Below are 20604 nucleotides of genomic sequence, written 5' to 3'. Positions count from 1 at the left end.
CACCTACCTTCTGTGACTTTATGTACCCTGATGGGATGGGTTAAGAAAGTACTCAACCTTGCCCAACGGCCTCCTACTGGCTAGCAGAGGGAAGGAGGTGCCTTACTGTTCCTGATGGTGGAAATGCTTTCATTCTGCCACCCTATACAGTACTTAGTATTCCCAAATGGTCACCCATCTGGTACTCGTCAGGCTTATCGTTACTTAACTTTGTTGACTTGGCAAGAACTGGTGTGTCAACTTGATTATGCTTTGTGTGTGTGTGTGTATTCTTTTTTCTTTCTTTGCATTTTCCAAAGTAAGCTTACATTTGTGTCTACAATTTGTGAATATTTTGCTTCTACAATTGATTAAATTAAAAATATTCTAAAAGAAAAATAAATGTTGATCCTTTATCTATTTTTTATTGAATCTTTTTTACTTAAGAACCTCCATCATTTTTAGAGCAGAGAATAACTTAAGATCTTTAAATAGAAAAAGGACAGAATTTCTCAGACATGAATATGGACGTGAATTCTTGCCCAACATGTAAGAACTAGTCTTGTTTTCAATATCGGTTGCCAAATGCAATTATTTGAAACAATAGTATTTATCCAAACTTTTTGAAATGAATTTCTTGTACCAATTTTAAAGAATAATTGTGCACTTTTGTTTTTGTTTTCAGTTGCTTGTTTGGGCTTGTGAAATAAGAAAATAGTTTCTCTTTTGTTGATTGAAATAGATTAATCTTGTAAAAATCGATGGTCTTAGATTAGCAGTCATTTAATCAGTTTTGATAAAAAAAAATAAATCTAATATAAATTTATTTCGCTGGATTTTCAAAGTTGAACCCAAATAGCAATCTTTCTGATACATTGATACTTGGTTTGTACATTGGTCATTTACCATTTTTCTATTTTCTGATCGATCAACCAATCAAAGCCTTCATTTTTAAACATGAAAATGTTGAAAATGACTTAAAAATAATTTTAAAAAACAAAAAAACTATACAAAATGCTGTTAGAAACCCACTCAATATATGTTACCGTAACAGTCAGTAAGTTTCTAACAGTATTTTATTATATTTGTAAGTCATTTTCAAAATTTTAAATATTTAGTTATCAATTCACAGGCATTTTGCTTGTTCTCACATAATGCTCAACACTTGTTTTTTGAACTGAATAAACATTTTAAAGTGAGTAAAACCACTAAAAACTCATCTAGTTCATTAAGTTGTTTCTGATATTACCAGATCAGACTGTCTTAATATATCAGCTTTTTGACTTGCACCAAACATAATTGTTATTGCTTTTTCCTTCTCTTTGAAAAAGCCAACAACAAAAACAATGTTTTTCTACAAAACAACCAAATTAACCACTATGCATAAATATTTGAAGATCTAAAGAACTTGAAAAATACATTTGGGTGCTAGTCTAGGGCTTTAGTTTCATTTTGAGTGCTAGTCCAGGGCTTGGGCGGCATTTTGGTTTGCCAGTACAGAGCCTGGGCGGCATTTTGGTTTGCCAGTACAGAGCTTGTGTTTAACAAGGAACAGACGTTCTTATAGAAATTCTTGGATGTATTTATAATAGAAGAAAAGACTTTATTTTATAAATCTCATTAAAACGGCATATAGAAAAGAACAGATCCATGATGGCAGTTAGAATATAATAAGTGTGACTATTCTCTCCCCCTTCCTCTCCAAATCACATTTCACTGTATGACCTTGTTGCTTAGCATAGTGCATAAGTACTAAAGAAGGCACTGAATATGGCTAATTTTCTGCTTAACAAATATAAGTTAGATTTTACAAAAGTATTGAACTATTTCAGTAAAATATCTACAGGTATTCCACAGGTGACAAGAAATTCAATACTTGAAATCAGGGTTGTGGAGTCAGTTGGAGGGAGTATGAGGTTTTAACTGGAGTCAGTCAGATTTCTAAGAGTACTAGGAGGCAGTCAGAATTGTTTATTAGACTCTGACTACTTATGTCCAATAAATTTATTTTTTTACATGGTTTTCCTGTTTGGTTTTACAAGTTGTACAATTTAGCAATTTTTGTATGGTTTTGCTTTTACTTTTGGCGATATATATTTTGTACTGTACTGCAGTGTTTCTACTTCAAGATATTTCGGTCCATTGGATCACTGCAAATCTTGTCTTGACAACTGTTTTCGTTTTGGTTGTGACGTCACACACGATCAATGAAAATTCTGTCTTTGGGTGAAATCACTGGATTACATTGGATAACAATCGGATTGTAATTCAAAAGTTATCCAGTTCCTGAATCAAATGGATTTTGGCTTGGATTGGTATGTTTTTGCTCCCCTTTTCTAATAAGAAGCTTTTGGCTTTGAAATGCCATGGCCTAAATAGGTTTCCCTATCCCTAAATATTGTATTCCCTTTTAAACTGATTACATAATAAAATTTAATTGTAAATTTTTTATCCCTGTTTATCTTAACTTATTCTATAATGCTGGTTGAGTGTATATGTGAGTATATTTATCATACAAGTGAATGTTATACATGAAAAGTCTTTATAAAATGCTTGCTGAATAGGTGTGGGAGGCTGGTATATTTGACCATCCAACTCTGCAACCCTGCTTGAAATGGGAATGAAAAAATATGTGGGGACAAATTCTCCCTGAAAAAAAGTATGTAATCTATGAGTGAATGTTATTTCTTATTTTTATATTTTTACCTGAAATAAATATAAAATATGTACAGAATTTTTAGAAAAGATTATTCAAGCCTGTAAATTACTGTTTTTTTTTTCTGTTCTATCCTGTATGTCTATTCACCCATGCCTGGAGTATTGTTGCTACTAAAAAAAGTAGTTTAAAAACAAATGTGACTAAATGCATATGATCTTAAAGGAGGAGGGGAATATTGAATGGTGTGAAGCACAAAAATAGTCTTATTTTTAGTCAAATTTAGATAGTTTGAAATAATTCTTAGCTCATCATGCTCTTTTTTTGTGTGTCATTACATTATTGAAATATTTTAATTTCATTTTTTTATGGTTTATATTTTCTCCCTGGTTTTTTTTAAATAACATTAAAGTTGAAAAATTAAAATTTGATTCTAACTAGGCAGTTTTCATTTGTAGAGTCTTATTCACAACAAGGCCGATAGCCATTAGTCGCGTGCTCTCGTGTAATGAATGAATGTGTGGATGTAGGATTGACATGAAATTCTTAAAGATAAACTAAAATGACCGAAAAATGGACTGAAATGACTTAAATAAATAAAAAGTAAATGACTTTAATGAACTTAAGGATGAATTGAATGACCTTAAGAATGACTTGAATGCTTAAAAAATAACTGGAATCCTTCAAAAACAACTTGAATGATCTGGAGAATGACTTGAATGGCTTTGAGACTGACTGGTTGTAAAGTGGGTGATCATTTTACATTAAATTAATACTGAAAAGTGATCCCCCACTTTATATCACAAATTTACAAACATAAGTACAGCATGTAGTAAGAACAGATACTACACTTTGATCTTGGCCAAAAGACCAAGAAAAGGGTATTTATTTGCTCCCCTACCGAGCAAATTAGGTACAAGGCCGATTTTTAATGTGAGGAGTGAAGGAGAAATGGGGACCAATTTCCTGGGGAATAGGGGAGCTGGATAGTGACAATTGGTATGAAGGGTTGCCCCTACATTGACCAAGGTCTTATATGTGGGGTTACCTCCACATATGGTCTTTGCTTGTAGTATGTTCCGGCAGATACTACAAGCAAAGACCATATGTGGCCAAAAGGCCAAGAAAAGCGTAAAAAGCGAAGAATAGCATCTATTAACAACAGACCTTTGATCTTAACCAAAAAGGCCAAGCACAAAAGTGTTACGGACAGACTGACCAACCGACTTATAGAGTCGCTTGCACGCGACTAATAAACTTATATTTTGCTACAATTTATTTATTTATATATATATATATATATATATATATATATATATATATATATATATAATCTGGTTCATAGTTTTGCTAATATTCAGATATTCTTAAATGCACATCTTAAAAAGAAAAACCTGCTAAGGAGAATAATTATTTTTTGAATAATGGTTAGCATTCCTCATTTGCGTTTATTTATAGTAATATTTAGATTTGAATATAATGGAACCTCAGCAATACCGGGTAGTACAACTGGTCTGTTTATATCCGGCTTGTAACCGTGGTCTTTTTTATTTTTTAACATATGAAGCATATGATTGTTTTTCTCTTTCTGACAATGTAACCTTTAAAAGTTTGAAAAATACAAATTAACAAATTCATTGTTTCGATTTTGTTTTCTATCTCTAAAATATCCACTTGGTTGGAACAAATCAAAATTGCTTTGGTTTAGAAGGATTTCTCCTTAACTAACCAGAAAGTAGCAGTTATTTTTGGGTCATGCTTAATTTTTTTTGTGTGCAATAGTTTTTAGTGTTAGCAATAAGATCTTATGCTATATGAGATGAGGATTGATATTAGCCTATTTGTTCCATTTGAAAGCCACTCTAAATTCATGTGATTGAAATAGAACTTGATTATGTTAGTCCATACTTAACAGTTAGAGAGGTTAGCTCAGTCATTCAAAACGTAGATATTTATTTTTTTTGGATTTAAAACAACCCTTAACAAATTACTTAGAGTGAACTGGGTTATATTCTTTCCTTTTTTTTTTTCATTACAAAATTGTAATGCTTAATTCTTAAACTTTAATTCTTAGATCCAACTCCTTAACTGCTGTAAAATAATAAAAATCAAGCACTTTGTGCAGAAAACAATTTTGTATCTAATGAATACACATATTAATAAGGTACAACAATTTCATCTTATCACATTTCACACATCATCCAGTTTTGGTATTTAAGGTGTTGCGGGTGTCTGAAGTTGTAGGATGGTTAACACCAAGCAATGTTTCACGCCTTTCCTCCATTCAGTCTAATCTAAAGGATCAGTCATGTTGCATGCAATCAAATCATTTCTTATGAACTCATGACCAAATCTCCTGAAACATTGGGTGCATAAAATATTTAAAAAGATCCACAAATACCAGCACAGTTGAAGATATCCTTTTTTACAATTTGCTGTCACACATTAACTTGATCATGTCGTCATGGTTATTATGTCAAAGCTTTTATAGTCTGATCAGAAAAGATGGTAATTAATCTGATGTTACTAAGGTAAAGAATCTTGACTTTCTCCTTTTAAAATGAATTGTTCCAAAATCAAATTACATGGTGTTCAGTTGAGTAAAACCATACAATTTTAAATAAATATATTCAAAAATGTGACATTTGTTTTGATGTAAAAATAAAAATAGCTGGCATTTATTTTTTTGTAAAAACATTGATTTTATTTACTTAGCGAGCAATAATTATTTTTACGGAAGTGTTTTTTTTTTTTTTCTTAATAGTATTGATTCTGGTGGACCTTATTTCAAAAGGAATATTATGAACAGTAAATTATGCAGATCAGTGTAGAAAACCCCATGGAATTTCCATGGGATCTAGTTGAAGCAGGTTCTCTTTTTGTTTGTTTGTTTTTGTTTTGCCAAACGTATTTTTATAATAGACATAACAAGTTTTAATTTGAGACATGATTTTTTTTTTTCTTTGTATTTTATTTTGTCTGCTTTTCATGTTTTTAAGAATTTTAAATTTTTTTTTTAGTCTTGGGATGTCTACTTCCGTAACAGTGCCCTGGGTGTAAGTTCTGCCTACATGCGCCCTCCTACGTTAGGAACCACCGGTGCCACTTCCCCAGTACAAACAAGTACACAAATTATGCCTGCTCCGACGGGCCCCAGTGAGAAGATTATTGAGCACCACCTGTCTGTGCAGTCCATTATCAGGTCCTATCAGGTGAGATAACAATTTCCTCCTTTCTTGGAATCCAAGTATGTATAGTATGTGTATAGCTTCATATATTTATTTAAAGATTTATTATAGTATTTTATAAGTTATACCCAAAGCAAATCATTGGATTTATAATTGTTTCAAAAAATCTGTATAATAAACAAAAAATCAGCATAGTTTACCATAAAAACAAATTCTCTTCAGAATCCTGATACAGAATGTAAACAGAATTGAGATTTGTCACTTGAACCAATAGCAGAATCAGAAACCTGTTAATCATTCACTCTAAAATAAAATTTAGCAATAGTTGTGAAAAATGTTCAAAGGGTCAAAAACACTTTTGATGCAATTAAAGCCAATCTAAAGTCAAAAGTGCAAATATTGGTTAAGTTACTTATTGCTTCCGTACCGATGTCTTAAACATTTTCATTTATATAAATTTAAATTATATTTTCATAGTATCTCTATTTTTGAAGAATAAACGCTCCTTAATTATGAATAAAAGCAATATTTATTTTTAGATATTGTACAAAAATAAAGTGAATAGCCATATAAAATACAATTCTGCCTGAAGGCAAAAAGTTTGTTTCATCCCTTTACTTATTAACTTGTTGACTGAAAAGAGAACTACATAGAAATTTCTGGACATTAAATTCTGGCCAAGGACAAGAGATTGTGATGTAATCCTCTGCTCAGTGAAGAGTGAATTATATTGAAATTTCTTGACTCCCAGGCAGAATTGTTTTACTTAAAATCATATTTTGTATGACTATTAGTATCACGTAAAAATAAGTTTTTTTTCTTATTTCTCCATCCAATCCACAGATAGGATCCTGACAGGTAATGCCACTCTGAGATTATCATTCAGAGATTTACTTATGAAATATTAGCCTTAAAAGCAAATTAATTTATATGCAAAGATATTGTTAACTCTAAGTACATTCACAGGAATGACTGAGTTTGGCATGGAACAGTTCAAGAGAAGTCGATGTGACATTAAATAATATTATTATCCAATTTATTTGCTTAAAAATGAAACCAATTGCAATTTGCAAAAATTAAATTTGTATGAATTGGCATTGTATGACTTTTTGACTGGTTTGGTTCTGTTTGGTTACTTTGCCAATTCTTTTGCGAATCAAGTACTTACAAGGTCGCTGGAAAGATGGTGGGATCCTTCTACCGCTCCAGAAGATATCTCACTACTGATGCAATTCTCTATCTATATAAAAGCTAAGTACGTCCAAGGATGGAATACTGCTGCCATATCTGGGCAGGAGCTGCCAAAAACAGCCTATCATGCCTTGACAGAGTACAAAATAGACTTCGTGGTTTAGTGGGGGATGCCCTTTTCTCTACCCTGCAACCCCTCTCCCACAGAAGAGACGTTGCAAGCCTATCCTTGTTTTATCGTTATTTTCATGGCAGGTGCTCGTCTGAACTCCAATCCCTGGTCCCCCCTCGCCAATCTTTCACGAAAAACACCCGACTAGCTGAATCCACTGTAAAAAATTTCCCCCACTCTATATCTGTGCCTAAATCAAAACGCGGATTTCATGAACAAAGCTTCTTTCTTAGAACTGCACGCCTATGGAACTCTGTTCCGTCTGCCTGCTTCCCTCCGGACTACAACTTGGATGTCTTCAAGTCTAATGTTAACAAATTCCTAATGAACCACCCCCTTAAGTAAACACTTCATCAAATCTCCTCTCTAACATAATGTACTTGCAATAACCCTTATCCCTGAGTGGCTTCCAGGCCTTGATAAGTGGTGATCTCTGTGTAAAAAAAAAAAAAAAAAAAAAGTTAGAACAACATGAAGGTTACCAACATCCATAAGTGAAAGTTATGTTACATATCCAACTGGATTTAGATTTGACACAATCAAGTCATCAGTCCACTACACTATAGTCATCTTGCAGTAATAGGAAAGACCACATAATATTTTCAGTTTATTCACTTTCATTGATTTGTCAGGGTCTGATCTATGGGTTGAATGGAATCATTAAGACTGTTTACTTAAAAAAAAAAAAAAAAAAGAAAAAAAAATATAGGTCTACAAAGTAAATTTATGAATATTTGAACATGTTAGGAACTTGAATTTGAAAGTCATAAACTACAAAAAACATGCAAATATTTAATTTTTTGGTCTTAAATTTTTCAGGTAAATTATCCTTGCTTGGAGACAAGAGGGGTTTCATATCAATTAGAATATTATCTTTTTGTTTTTTAATAAGTAAGGTCCTTTTGTTGTAGTGTTTGCCTGATGTCATAGAATTGTATGATTGAAACAACTCTTTATATAGAAATTTAAGGCATGTGTTATGCCAGGAGTAGTGAAAATGGAATATTTTGAAGCATCTGTTAAGTTTTAAATTTGAAAATTGAACAAAAACCATTATAAGCTATGAATAAGATGCATAAAATTTTTAATTAAAAAACTTTTCGTTCTAGTTTCAAAACAATTTGGTTCAATTAATTCAAATCATTAATTAGGTTATGTTGTAAAGACCATGCCAATTTGCAACAATCATTACCCCCTGCATCAATCTACTGTGTGATCTAAGCTGGACTATGGATCCTTTATATATGAAGCAGCAAAACCTTCATACTTAAAAAAAAAAAAAAAAACTGGAAACGAGCCACCACCAAGGATTGAGAATCACACTTCATGCTTTTAGCATATCTCTAGTAGAAAGTCTATGTAAAGACTAATGAAGCCCTATTATCAATAAGAAAGGAAAAACTAGCTCTTCAATATTTTATCAAAATAGCTTCAAATCCACTAGATTCAGCCTATGATTGTATCTTCAGCTCAGAACATGAAACCTTGTTTGGGAAAAACAAAAGAAGCAATCAAACCAAACAAACTTCTGTTACACATGACTAAATACACTAAAAGACAAAACAAACTCAATAATATTTCACAAAGGATTCCAAAACATAAAAATCAATTACCCTAACCACCTACCTATATACATGGATGGCTCTAAGAGTCAAAGTAAATTAGTGAGTGCTGCCATATGTGAAAGAAAACTAAGTAAAAGACTACTAAATATAGTGCCAAAATTATTTTTAGTGATTAGGTTGAGTCAAATTAATAGCAGTAAACATAAAAAACTTTATCAGTCACAAACTCCTTAGCTGCCTTAAAAGCACTAAAAAAAAAAAATGACAACACCTCTAACTATTCAAGCCCTAAACAAAATACATCAGCTCTCAAATAATAAAGAAATAATTCTGTTGTATACAGTCATATCTGACTAAATGGAACTGATAGCGCTGACCAAGGAACAAAAAGAACTGCAGAGAGAAAACTCTCCAACAGCCAAATACCATGTACAGGCTAGAAATGATCATCAATAAATGGCAAGAGGGACTGAATTAATGTATAAATAAATTACAAAATATTTAACCAATCATTGGAGAATTGCCTACTAAAAACAACTTTAACAGAAAAAAAGTCATACTAAACTATTACACATAAGTCACACTCGTATAACACTTGTGCCTACTGGAATGCGCCAAACTCATTATGCATAATATACCAGGAGAAACTAACCATTAAGCATATATTATTAGTGCTTTGATTTTACTCCATGTCGAAAGAAACACTATCATAAATTGAACCTTAAAGATATCTTCAACAATATAGAACCATCCAAAATAATCGACTTTTTAAAAGAAATACTTATTCGCTAAAATATAAACCTATCTCTTAAACTTGGTGTACATAACACAACAAAACCATAATATAGAACCAGAACAACCAAACCAAAAACAATGACTGACACTGAATCGAATAAACCATAACAAAGAGTATATTACCGAACAGCACATACAGCACTATGTAAGACAACTAATTTGCTCAGCAAACTAAAAATATAAGAATTGGAAAGCATATACAAAATAGCTTCCCACAAAATTTGCATGACATTAAATGACCATAGAACAGTTACTAGGTTGTTCAGTATAAGAAAACAATTGATTGAGATTGTCGGACTGACTTCCTCATCTTGGTTGTTATTGTCACAACGTTTCAGCCGTTTTGCCCTCCGGCCTTCGTCAGGTGTTTTGTATCGAACTGGGGAACCCAACCCTTTATTATTATTACGGGGATACCGTGTTCGGACTCCAGCTAGGCTTTGGGACATAGTTGCTGATTCTCTGTTTTGAATGTTACTTTTTCACTGCCTTCATTCAGGATTGAACTCAGCACATTTGGGTAACTGTAAACTTTGATACAACGTCTAGGACCACTCGGCCATATGTCACTAGGACAATTCTTAGTTGGTTTTTGTTAATGTTAAACCTATGTTGTTGTTCAAGGTTTTCTCTCTCTATCAGAGGTGTCCAAATTGCATTCAGCTCTATGCTTGGTTTGCTCAGTAGGTTGTTATGTCCGAGCATGTGAGCTGTTTCTTTAAGTTTTCTCACTTTCCAGTGGGTCTCTCTGTTTATTATTTTTACTTCATCCCATAGGGGGCGATGGTCCCCCCTCTCCATCCAGACATGGTTGGCTATACCCGATTTTTCCGTCTCCCCTTTAGTTACCGCTTTTCGGTGTTCTTCCACCCTTACTTTAAGGGGGCGGCATGTTTCACCCTTGTAAACCTTTCTGCAACTGCATGGGATGGAGTATATGCAGTTTTTGGTCATGTTCTCATCCATGCGGGGCTTCACTCGTACCAGGTGTCGTCTGAGTGTTGACTCGCTCTTTAATACCGTCCTGATGTTGTAGGGGGCACATATTCTCTGAATCTTTTCGGAGATGCCTCGTATGTATGGTAGGCAGACCGTTGGAGGTTTTTGGGTTTCATTCTCCTCTCTTATACTATTAACACGTCTGGTGGATAGTATGCTATTGGGGTAGTTGTTACGACGGAGGGTATTCTTCAACCTGACCATTTCTTGGTGGTATGTAATGGTGTCGCTACTTATTGTCTCTGCTCGATGTTGTAAGCAGCGTGCGATTCCATGTTTGATACTGTATGGGTGATGGGAGTTGAAGTTTAGGTATTGTCTGGTGAAGGTAGGCTTGCGATATATGGATGTCTTAAACCCATGCTCTGTGCGTGATATATCAAGGAAGGCCAGTTGGTTATCTTTTTCTTTCTCCATTGTGAATTGTATCGATGGTCTTATTGAGTTCACATGGTCTAGGAGAGCCTAGATGTCTTCCTGATGAGGCCAGAGTATGAAGGTGTCATCAACGTATCTTAGCCACATGGTGGGCTTTAAGGGAGCTGAACCTAAGGCCATGTCTTCGAAGTATTCCATGTATATGTTCGCCATCACTGGTGATAATGACGAGCCCATAGCTAGTCCCTCCTCTTGTCGATATAGATCAGTACCCATTCTGAAGTAGGTTGCTTCTATGCAGAATGTCAGCATTTCCATTAGGTTTGGCAATGGTACACATGTGCGCTCTTCTTTGGAGAGGTCCGCAGCTAGTTTGTCTTGAATTACTGCTACATTCTTACATTCTGCATAGAAACAACCTACTTCAGAATGGATACTGATCTATATCGACAAGAGGAGGGACTAGCTATGGGCTCGCCATTATCACCAGTGATGGCAAACATATACATGGAATACTTCGAAGACATGGCCTTAGGTTCAGCTCCCTTAAAGCCCACCATGTGGCTAAGATACGTTGATGACACCTTCATACTCTGACCCCATCAGGAAGACATCCAGGCTCTTCTAGACCATGTGAACTCAATAAGACCATCGATACAATTCACAATGGAGAAAGAAAAAGATAACCAACTGGCCTTCCTTGATATATCACGCACAGAGCATGGGTTTAAGACATCCATATATCGCAAGCCTACCTTCACCGGACAATACCTAAACTTAAACTCCCATCACCCATACAGTATCAAACATGGAATCGCACGCTGCTTACAACATCGAGCAGAGACAATAAGTAGCGACACCATTACATACCACCAAGAAATGGTCAGGTTGAAGAATACCCTCCGTCGTAACAACTACCCCAATAGCATACTATCCACCAGACGTGTTAATAGTATAAGAGAGGAGAATGAAACCCAAAAACCTCCAACGGTCTGCCTACCATACATACGAGGCATCTCCGAAAAGATTCAGAGAATATGTGCCCCCTACAACATCAGGACGGTATTAAAGAGCGAGTCAACACTCAGACGACACCTGGTACGAGTGAAGCCCCGCATGGATGAGAACATGACCAAAAACTACATATACTCCATCCCATGCAGTTGCAGAAAGGTTTACAAGGGTGAAACATGCCGCCCCCTTAAAGTAAGGGTGGAAGAACACCGAAAAGCGGTAACTAAAGGGGAGACGGAAAAATCGGGTATAGCCAACCATGTCTGGATGGAGAGGGGGGACCATCGCCCCCTATGGGATGAAGTAAAAATAATAAACAGAGACCCACTGGAAAGTGAGAAAACTTAAAGAAACAGCTCACATGCTCGGACATAACAACCTACTGAGCAAACCAAGCATAGAGCTGAATGCAATTTGGACACCTCTGATAGAGAGAGAAAACCTTGAATAACAACATAGGTTTAACATTAACAAAAACCAACTAAGAATTGTCCTAGTGACATATGGCCGAGTGGTCCTAGACGTTGTATCAAAGTTTACAGTTACTCAAATGTGCTGAGTTCAATCCTGAACGAAGGCAGTGAAAAAGTAACATTCAAAACAGAATCAGCAACTATGTCCCAAAGCCTAGCTGAAGTCCGAACACGGTACCCCCGTTATAATAATAAAGGGTTGGGTTCGAGACTCCTAACAAACGGTTCCCCAATTCGATACAAAACACCTGACGAAGGCCGGAGGGCAAAATGGCCGAAATGTTGTGACAATAACAACCAAGATGAGGAAGTCAGTCCGACAATCTCAATCGATGAAAACACCTCATCTCAAAAATACAGACAATTACTATAAGCAAACAACTTAATAAGATTTGAGATCATTAGCTTGTTGAGGCAAATCATTGTTCACCTGATGTTATCTACTAGTTAGTTATCTGTTTTCTTGAATAATTCTAACTTACTATCTTGGTCTACTTTAATCTCCTTTTATCCTTATTCTAATTGACACTGGTTTCCTTGATATATCTACTTTTGACTAGAAATTCTAAATGACTGCATTTCTCGGTCCACCACCAGAAACAGTGCTATATCCCTTTTATTTTCATTTTTTTTTTTTTCAAGCTCACTTTATCATCCTCCAACCACCCAGAAGATAATACATAATGGTCAGGGAGCCATCCCATCTTTGAAGTTCAGTAGATTTGACATACTCTCTATAGTTTGTCCACTTATTCATAGTATCATAACGTTATCACAGTATTGTTTTGTTATTAAATTATTAATTGAACCAAATTGTTATAATTTTACAACTAATTTGATGAAGATAATGTAAAACTGAAAAGTTCAATGTAACAAAAACATTTAAATAAAATGTCCGCAATAGTTCAAAATCATATTTTGAAAGTTCCAACAAAATAGAACATTTTTCTTAAAGTGTTTTTTTTTTTTTTGCCACAAGTCGAGATATGCATGTTTTCTTTGAAACATTAGTTTTTCTTTCAATTTTAATTGATTTTCTTATAAAAAAAAACAAAAAAAACTCTAGTTTTCATTAGACATTGTTTCTTTGCATGTGTGCAAATGTTTATGGATTTATTAGTCAAAGCTTGTAGTTTTTATCTTTCAACAATTATAAATTAATCAAATTTAATAAAATAATTTAGATTGAGATTAATATTCTTGGATGTTATTTTCACAGCATTTTGGCCAATGAAACCTTGGAATTTGAGAAATTCTTACAGAATTTTGAACTAACCCTTTATTAGGATAGATTGTTCTTATTCAGTCAGCAATTCTGTGTACTGAGGCTTTAATCATCAACGTTTAGAAAACTGTTGCTTAAAGCAGATTGGTACTCAATATTTTTATCATGGATTTAATAAAAAGTTGAGTTTGAAATTCTGTATAGATTTCAGTTTGTAAAAATACACTTGATGAGCAGAGATTACATTGGCTGAAATGCAAGAATAACATCCAAGGTGAGAATGTTGGTCTGAATAATTGATATAAATTTCTTTAAAACAATTATTGACCTGAAGATTATTTTTGTGTATAAATTAGAATAACTATTAGCCACAACCTTTTTAGTTTTTTTCTTTTTCTTGAGTGGAATTTTTTATACTAGCTTGTGTTCAGTCGTTAATCTCTTCTTGGATTTTTCTTTGAGATATCTCTTCAATTTTTTTTTTTTTTCTCGCTAAAAAGTGTACAAGGTTATCTCATAATTTGTATTATTGGGACTACTGTTCCCATCTCCAATATTATTTAAGATTTCTACCTGGTCATGCTTGATGGAATGAGAGCATGCTATTCCTGTGAATTAAAGTGTTTCGTTGGAAATTCTGTACAGATTCTCTGAGTTCAACAAGACACATCTGAAGGTCATCTAGTTGAATCTGAGAATAACACTTGATGAGAACAGTAATCCAGATATTCCAAATAATAATACAAATTATCAATCCTCATCTCAAATTGAGAAACATAAGGTATCTCGTATGTGTTACAAAATTAACTGGCAATGAAATATCTCATAATCTTAGTTTGCTGCATTATTCTGATGCAAAATCAATCTGCCTTGAGAATTATAAAGCAATAGTACCGAAACAAGATAGAACTTTGTTTTTACTTGGTTTTTACCTTACATTAAAAACTTTTTTCAACTTTTGAAACTTTTTTGCTTGAAATAGTTCACCTGAGAAATGGGTTAAAGTGAATTGCGCTTGATGAATTACTGGCATTAATAATTCTTATAAGGGAGGACATATATGACATGTTTATTGATTATGTACTTGCTGTCCAGGATGGTATGAAGGTATTTTAGTTTTTAAATTTTGTTTCTATTTTAAACTTCTACAGAAAAAGAAATAAAATTTTAGTTATAAGGGAGACAACATTTGTATTAAGTTAAAAATAATTTATCTTGCTGATTTTTATTTTTTGGTTATAATTGTAAAATGTTTCTATATTACCAATTTTCCAGGTGGAAAAATACTGAAAATTGACTAATCAAAGTTTGATTTGGTAGTTTAAATACTATTTAGGTCTAACTTAATATCTAACAATAACTTTAATATGGTAGGCAACAAAAGGGAAGTCTTAAAGTCTTCCTTTAATATATTCAATCCATTTTAAAAAATATTTTATAAGAATCTCTTGGAGGGGACATGCTGTATATGTCTTCAATTATAAGAAAGAAAAACTTTTTTCTCTTTGCATGGTTTGTTTTCAGTTGATTTTGTTTCTATTTTATCTTTTCATTAGCTTATTTCTTTGCCTCAGAAAAGTTCCTGATGTCATGAGGAGGAGATGATTATGCAGCTAATGTGTGTAGTTTTTAGTTGTGTGTAGTTGTTTGCTTTTATTTTTATTGCTGTTGTCTGGCCAATGTCTCATTTTATCTGCCATCAGTTTAGAACTTCCTAATCTGATATTTTTTTCTCTCCACAAATTTGAATTAAAATCAAATCTTTTATAAGAAACATAATAGATAATACCTAGTATGACTCCATGGAAATTCCATAGTGCTTTCTACACCAATCTGTATAATTTACTATCAATAATAATATTCCTTTTTTAAATATCTGTCAAGATTAATAATAGTTTAGACATTGTAGAATGGGGGTAAAATAATCATCCAGTTCTTACTTGTATAGCAAAGGATAAAATGGCTAACCATTTTCATTAAATTTTATTTCCAAAAGTATGACTTAAAATGTTTCTGCAAGGATTTCCTGTCTGTGGTACACATTACCATGTGACTGTTTCACAACTGATTACAACTCAGTCATCTTCAAATCTAATGTTAAGTTTCTTGTCAAAAACCACTTCATAAGTAATAATCAGAACATTATTGATCAGTGTTAAAACTCCCATAGTGTTCCTCATCTTCAAGCTGACAATTATTCAATCTCATTAACCTTTATCTTAGAGTGGCTTTTTGCTTTGGTAAGTGGTGACTCGATAATTAAAAAAAAAAAAAAAAAAAAAAATTTGTTTTAATATTTTACTCCTGTTCATATTTTACCTAAATTTTATGATGGGTGTGTTATGATCAGTTTCTTTTACCTTCAATCCGTTTACTTTTTCTATTGGATACAATGTTAAATGACCTTACCAATAATAATAAAACAAAATTCTAACATTTTACAAATTAAAGTGCATTTTAATTATAATTGCATTAATACAACTTTAAAAATATTAAGTGCATTTTATTATTGATCAATGATTGAAATTATTTACTTATTCATTATTGATTATCAGATAGAATTTCAAATTTTTTATTTTAATAAATGTAAATGAATGCATTTTTAATAGTACATATTTGAAACTTATAAATTCTTACTGCAGTGTTTATTTTCTACTTAACTAAGGAAAAAGATTCTCTAAAAATATTTAATTCAAAAACACTTTTATTGACAATTGTTTCTGTCCATTTCAAAAATATGCATTTTTATAGTACAAATATTCAGGAAGCGACTTCATCAATGTATACTTTCCCACAGACATAAAAATTAAAACGTATTTACCATTCATTTAATTTATACATATTTCTTTTTCACACAAATTCTAAGGGAATTGAATGAAATATGTAATGTTTTCTTTGATAAACTAAAGTTTATATGATTAATTTAGAACTGTAGTTGTAAACTATTGGATTACTAAATAAACCTTTAATTTAACATAAAGCAATATTGTCAGAAATTCTACAATTACGGCATGCCTCCCACTGTCTTATACCAATCAAATTGGTTAATTATTTTACCGCAGCTATTTGCTTTGGCGTTTTATTTTTTTTTGCATGTGTTTCTTTTCAGTTCCAGAAAGCAGCCGTTGAGGAAAGATCTGTGGAACTCCACTCTTCACATATAAGGCTATATGGTGCTCTTTATTCTGGTTTTCTTAACTTATATTTAGCCTAATGATTTGGCCAAGTTATTATATGTGCAACAGAGACTTCCTTTTAAGGTCAGAACTAAAGACCTGGTAATAATAATTCATGAACTTTATTTATGAACTTCTTGATGATTGTGGTACAGAACGCATCATACAACTCCTCCAAACGGCTGTAATCACCGATCTTTGAAGACAAATGACCCTGTAAATAGTTCCTGTTGAAGATAAGACTATTACCTTTTGAGGTTGTTACCAACTCTCAGAGGCAAAATGGGCATTCCTTTTTTGCAATTAAAATGATGTAAGATATTTATTCTCACACGTTTTAACTCCAAGACAATGGCAAAAATAAGATGAAGTACAACAAAGGCCTACTTCAAAAATTCAATACAAGTTTTATTTGTTCTTCGTTGCAAAAAAAAAAAAAACTGTGAAAGCGAATTGCTCCACAGTAAAATAATCAACCAATTTGATTGGTCTAAAACAAAGTGGGAGGCATGCTGTAATTGTAGAATTTCTGAGAAATATATATATATATATATATATATATATATATATATATATATATATTAAATATAAATACTTGCTTCTAAACATTTAATTCTATCCATCCATCCATAGCCCTTGAGCCCCTGGAGGGGCATAGGCCATCTACAACTTTTGTAGATGTTTTTGTAGCAAAGAGTTCTTTTTACAGGGTGAGGGTGCTGGTCCTACGCCTAACCTTCCCATTGCTTAACTTCGGTGATCTGGCGAGAACCGGTGTGTCAACGTGATTGTGCCATACAAATATTTAATTGAATGCAAGATTTTCTTGTAGGCCAGTTCTAAACTCTATCATGATAGTTATGAAATTAATAATCCAATATAATAAAAAATGATTTTGAAAACCTAAATTGAAAAAAAATTTTATCTATTTTTTTTTTTTTTAATTGAGGAAGCCTTTGAATAAAGATGAAATGTCACTGAACATAGAAGCGGTTTTTAATTTTCCTTTTTGATTTTTCACATTTATCCATGCACAAAGCATATGTGGATACTTGCTAGATCTAGCCACAATAAAGAGTTGTAGAAACACCAAACCCATGAATATGGATAACTGTATTTTATAGATACACAAGCTCTTCTAGGGAGTGGGGGACATCACAAAGTTAAAGGGAACACTTATTCCCACTTGGCATTAAGGTAAATGCTTTTCCATAAAAATAGTAAATACGTTTAATTATCAGTATTGCAAATAAAATATAAATAAATCAATGGCTATATATATATATATATATATATATATATATAAATAATAAAAATTACAATAAGTTTACCAAGGTAATCAAAATGGTAAACTTAAAATATATTATAAATATTAAAGAGTTAATATTTACAAGTAAAATAAACTCAGCCAGGTGTAAAAGTTCATATATATATATATATATATATATATATATATATATATATTCATTCCTACTTTGATTGGAGGAAAAACAAATGGGCATCACTTGTCTTGAACCAATGATTTGTCCACCTCCCCTTTTTTTTTATTACCTCAAGATTCTTGCCTATTGAGCAGCGCTGAAGAATCTGTCAGCCACTCAGCCGCTTTCTACTTCAGACCTGGCATGTTCAAATTAATGAAACTCTGTAATGCCCAATAGACAATGTATTAGTTTTAAATACCTTACCTTAGAGAAATTATATTGGTCTGCATCCTGTAAATACATCATCTCATGAATTCTGACAAATTCTGTAGGGTATAAAAATTATTTGGATAAATTTTCTCTAGTTGTATAAATTTAAGTATTCAGTGATAAAAAGGGTAAAAAAAAAATGAATACTTTTTTCAATTAGAAGTGATAATTTTTGGAGAACCTTTTTCTATCCTCGATTATAGATGACACAAACAATTTAGTAGAAATTCTTGCATCAGTTTCTAATGTGCACATTTATTGAAATTACTTTCTATGAAATTTATAAAGGCAGAACGTAAAAAAAAAAAATTAAAATCAAAACAGGGCCATAAATTTTGCTTATTTTGATACGCACTTTTTTGTTGTGGTTATGTACATGTGTTCACTTTGTTTCTCCCTTTCCCACAGATTCGTGGTCATAATGTAGCTAAATTGGATCCTTTAGGAATCGCTTCCGCAGATTTAGATTCTGAAACTCCCCCGGAGCTTATTCTCACAAACTATGGACTGGGTATGTATCTAACATTAAAAGACAAAAAAAAAAACCATGCGGGAAGCCATCAAGTTATTGGCCATTTTTTTTTTCTGTCTTACTGCTGCTGCTAACTACCATTTTCAGCTCCCAGAATGCCACCCTCTCTACTGCATCCGATCTATCCACTGACAGTCATTCACTCAATCAGTATTCTAATTCTTTAAGAATGTTTTTCTTCAGTTCATCTTAAATTGATAGAAGAGACTTTTAGTTTTAGCATGTATTATTTATCTTGTACTTGCAAAAGTATCTGTTTTTACAAGGTCTCCCAAATATTCATCTCCTTCACACTGAATTAGACTGGAAAAGATTTTAAGTATTTAAGTTATAATAAAAACAATTAAAAATTTCTTTCTTATTTTTTTTCTTATCAAAGTAAAAAAAAAAAATTACTAGCTGCCCCAACCTGGTAATGCGCATGAGTATTTTGCAAAATTTTATTGCCTTTCTTTATAAAATGTTTAATATGAAAACAAAATTTAATAAAATAAATTTTTTTAAACATTATTATGGTCATGACAGAAGCAAAATGGTGGAAAATAACCTATGTGCACCAAGTCTTCATAATATATATATATATATATATAAAAAGGCGAAATGTGTTCAAGAGTTTTTGTATGTCTAAGAAAGGCTTATTCCGCCGGGGTTGGGGGAGAGGTACTATCGCTTTGAAGTGTTTATATACCCCCTAGATAATATATATGATTTGCGAACGCGTGTCTAGATTTATTTACAGCAACTTTTACAAAATTATTGCTATTTTGGCTTCTCACGTGTTGATTCGGCTTTTTCATATAAAAGCGAAACTGATGTGAAACTAATGCGTGGTTCTTGGCTAGCCCGGGAACAACGTCCAGAAAGTGATGGACGTTTGGTCAATGTTGGTTTTCACTGTCATATCAGACATTTGCTTTCATTTGGACACTCCCCCTAATAAACAGGGGAGCTGATTTTCTCCAACACGTTAGGGGAAACAAAACCAGTTGGGTAAAAAAAAAAAAAAAAAACTCAAAAGAACTATCCCGCAGTAAAATTAAGTGCGGATTTGACCGCATTAAACACACACTTAAAAACTGTCTCACAGAAATAGTAATCTGCAGAATAGCGTGATGTTTGACCTCAATTTGAACTCCTTCACATTTTAATCACTAAATTTAACATCTTACATTGCTTCCGTCGCTGTGGCGCAGGTGTATGTCGTCAGCCTATTGGCCTCAAGGCTCCGAGTTCGAGCCTACCTGCCATCAACCCCTCCCCCTTTTTTTCTTTTACACCTACAAAAGATTTTTTGCATTTTTCAAATCGCTGTTTTTTTTTATTTTTTAAAGAAGTTTAACATCGTTTTTTTTTTTTTTTTAATATTTAAACAGTTAAATTTACTTTTTGTTTTGCTTTAATGCAGTTTTGAAGTCATGTATGTACATGGAAACAGACACATAAATTAATGTTATATAACTGAAAATAAACATCCTTTAGAAACAGCTTTAACCAAACTTTGATAACCTTATTTAAACTCTTTTTGAAATATGGCTTGAAAAAAATTTAAATCATTAAAAATGCATGT

The 20604-nt window shown here is 32.7% G+C and overlaps 1 protein-coding gene and 1 pseudogene across 2 annotated transcripts in view; one reads left to right on the top strand and one right to left on the bottom strand.

Annotated features, from left to right (window-relative positions):
* The window catches only part of LOC145266636 (2-oxoglutarate dehydrogenase complex component E1-like), a 146565-nt gene that overhangs the window by 59777 nt on the left and 66184 nt on the right, over positions 1-20604 (top strand). Inside the window, exons 2-3 of one of the 2 annotated variants that reach the window (XM_080122560.1) lie at positions 5656-5847; positions 18914-19016. In XM_080122560.1, coding sequence (XP_079978686.1) covers positions 5656-5847; positions 18914-19016 — 295 coding nt within the window. The remainder of the gene's footprint in view (positions 1-5655; positions 5848-18913; positions 19017-20604) is intronic. The other variant, XM_080122561.1, reaches the window with a different exon arrangement.
* LOC145266787 (U2 spliceosomal RNA) lies at positions 3381-3518 on the bottom strand (annotated as a pseudogene).

The sequence above is a fragment of the Euprymna scolopes genome, chromosome 41 (assembly GCF_053919585.1).
Source record: "Euprymna scolopes isolate OS-2025 chromosome 41, ASM5391958v1, whole genome shotgun sequence".
Classification (NCBI taxonomy): Eukaryota; Metazoa; Mollusca; class Cephalopoda; order Sepiida; family Sepiolidae; genus Euprymna; species Euprymna scolopes.
The sequence above is the reverse complement of the archived record's forward strand: the minus strand, read 5'-3'. Positions and strand labels throughout refer to the sequence as shown.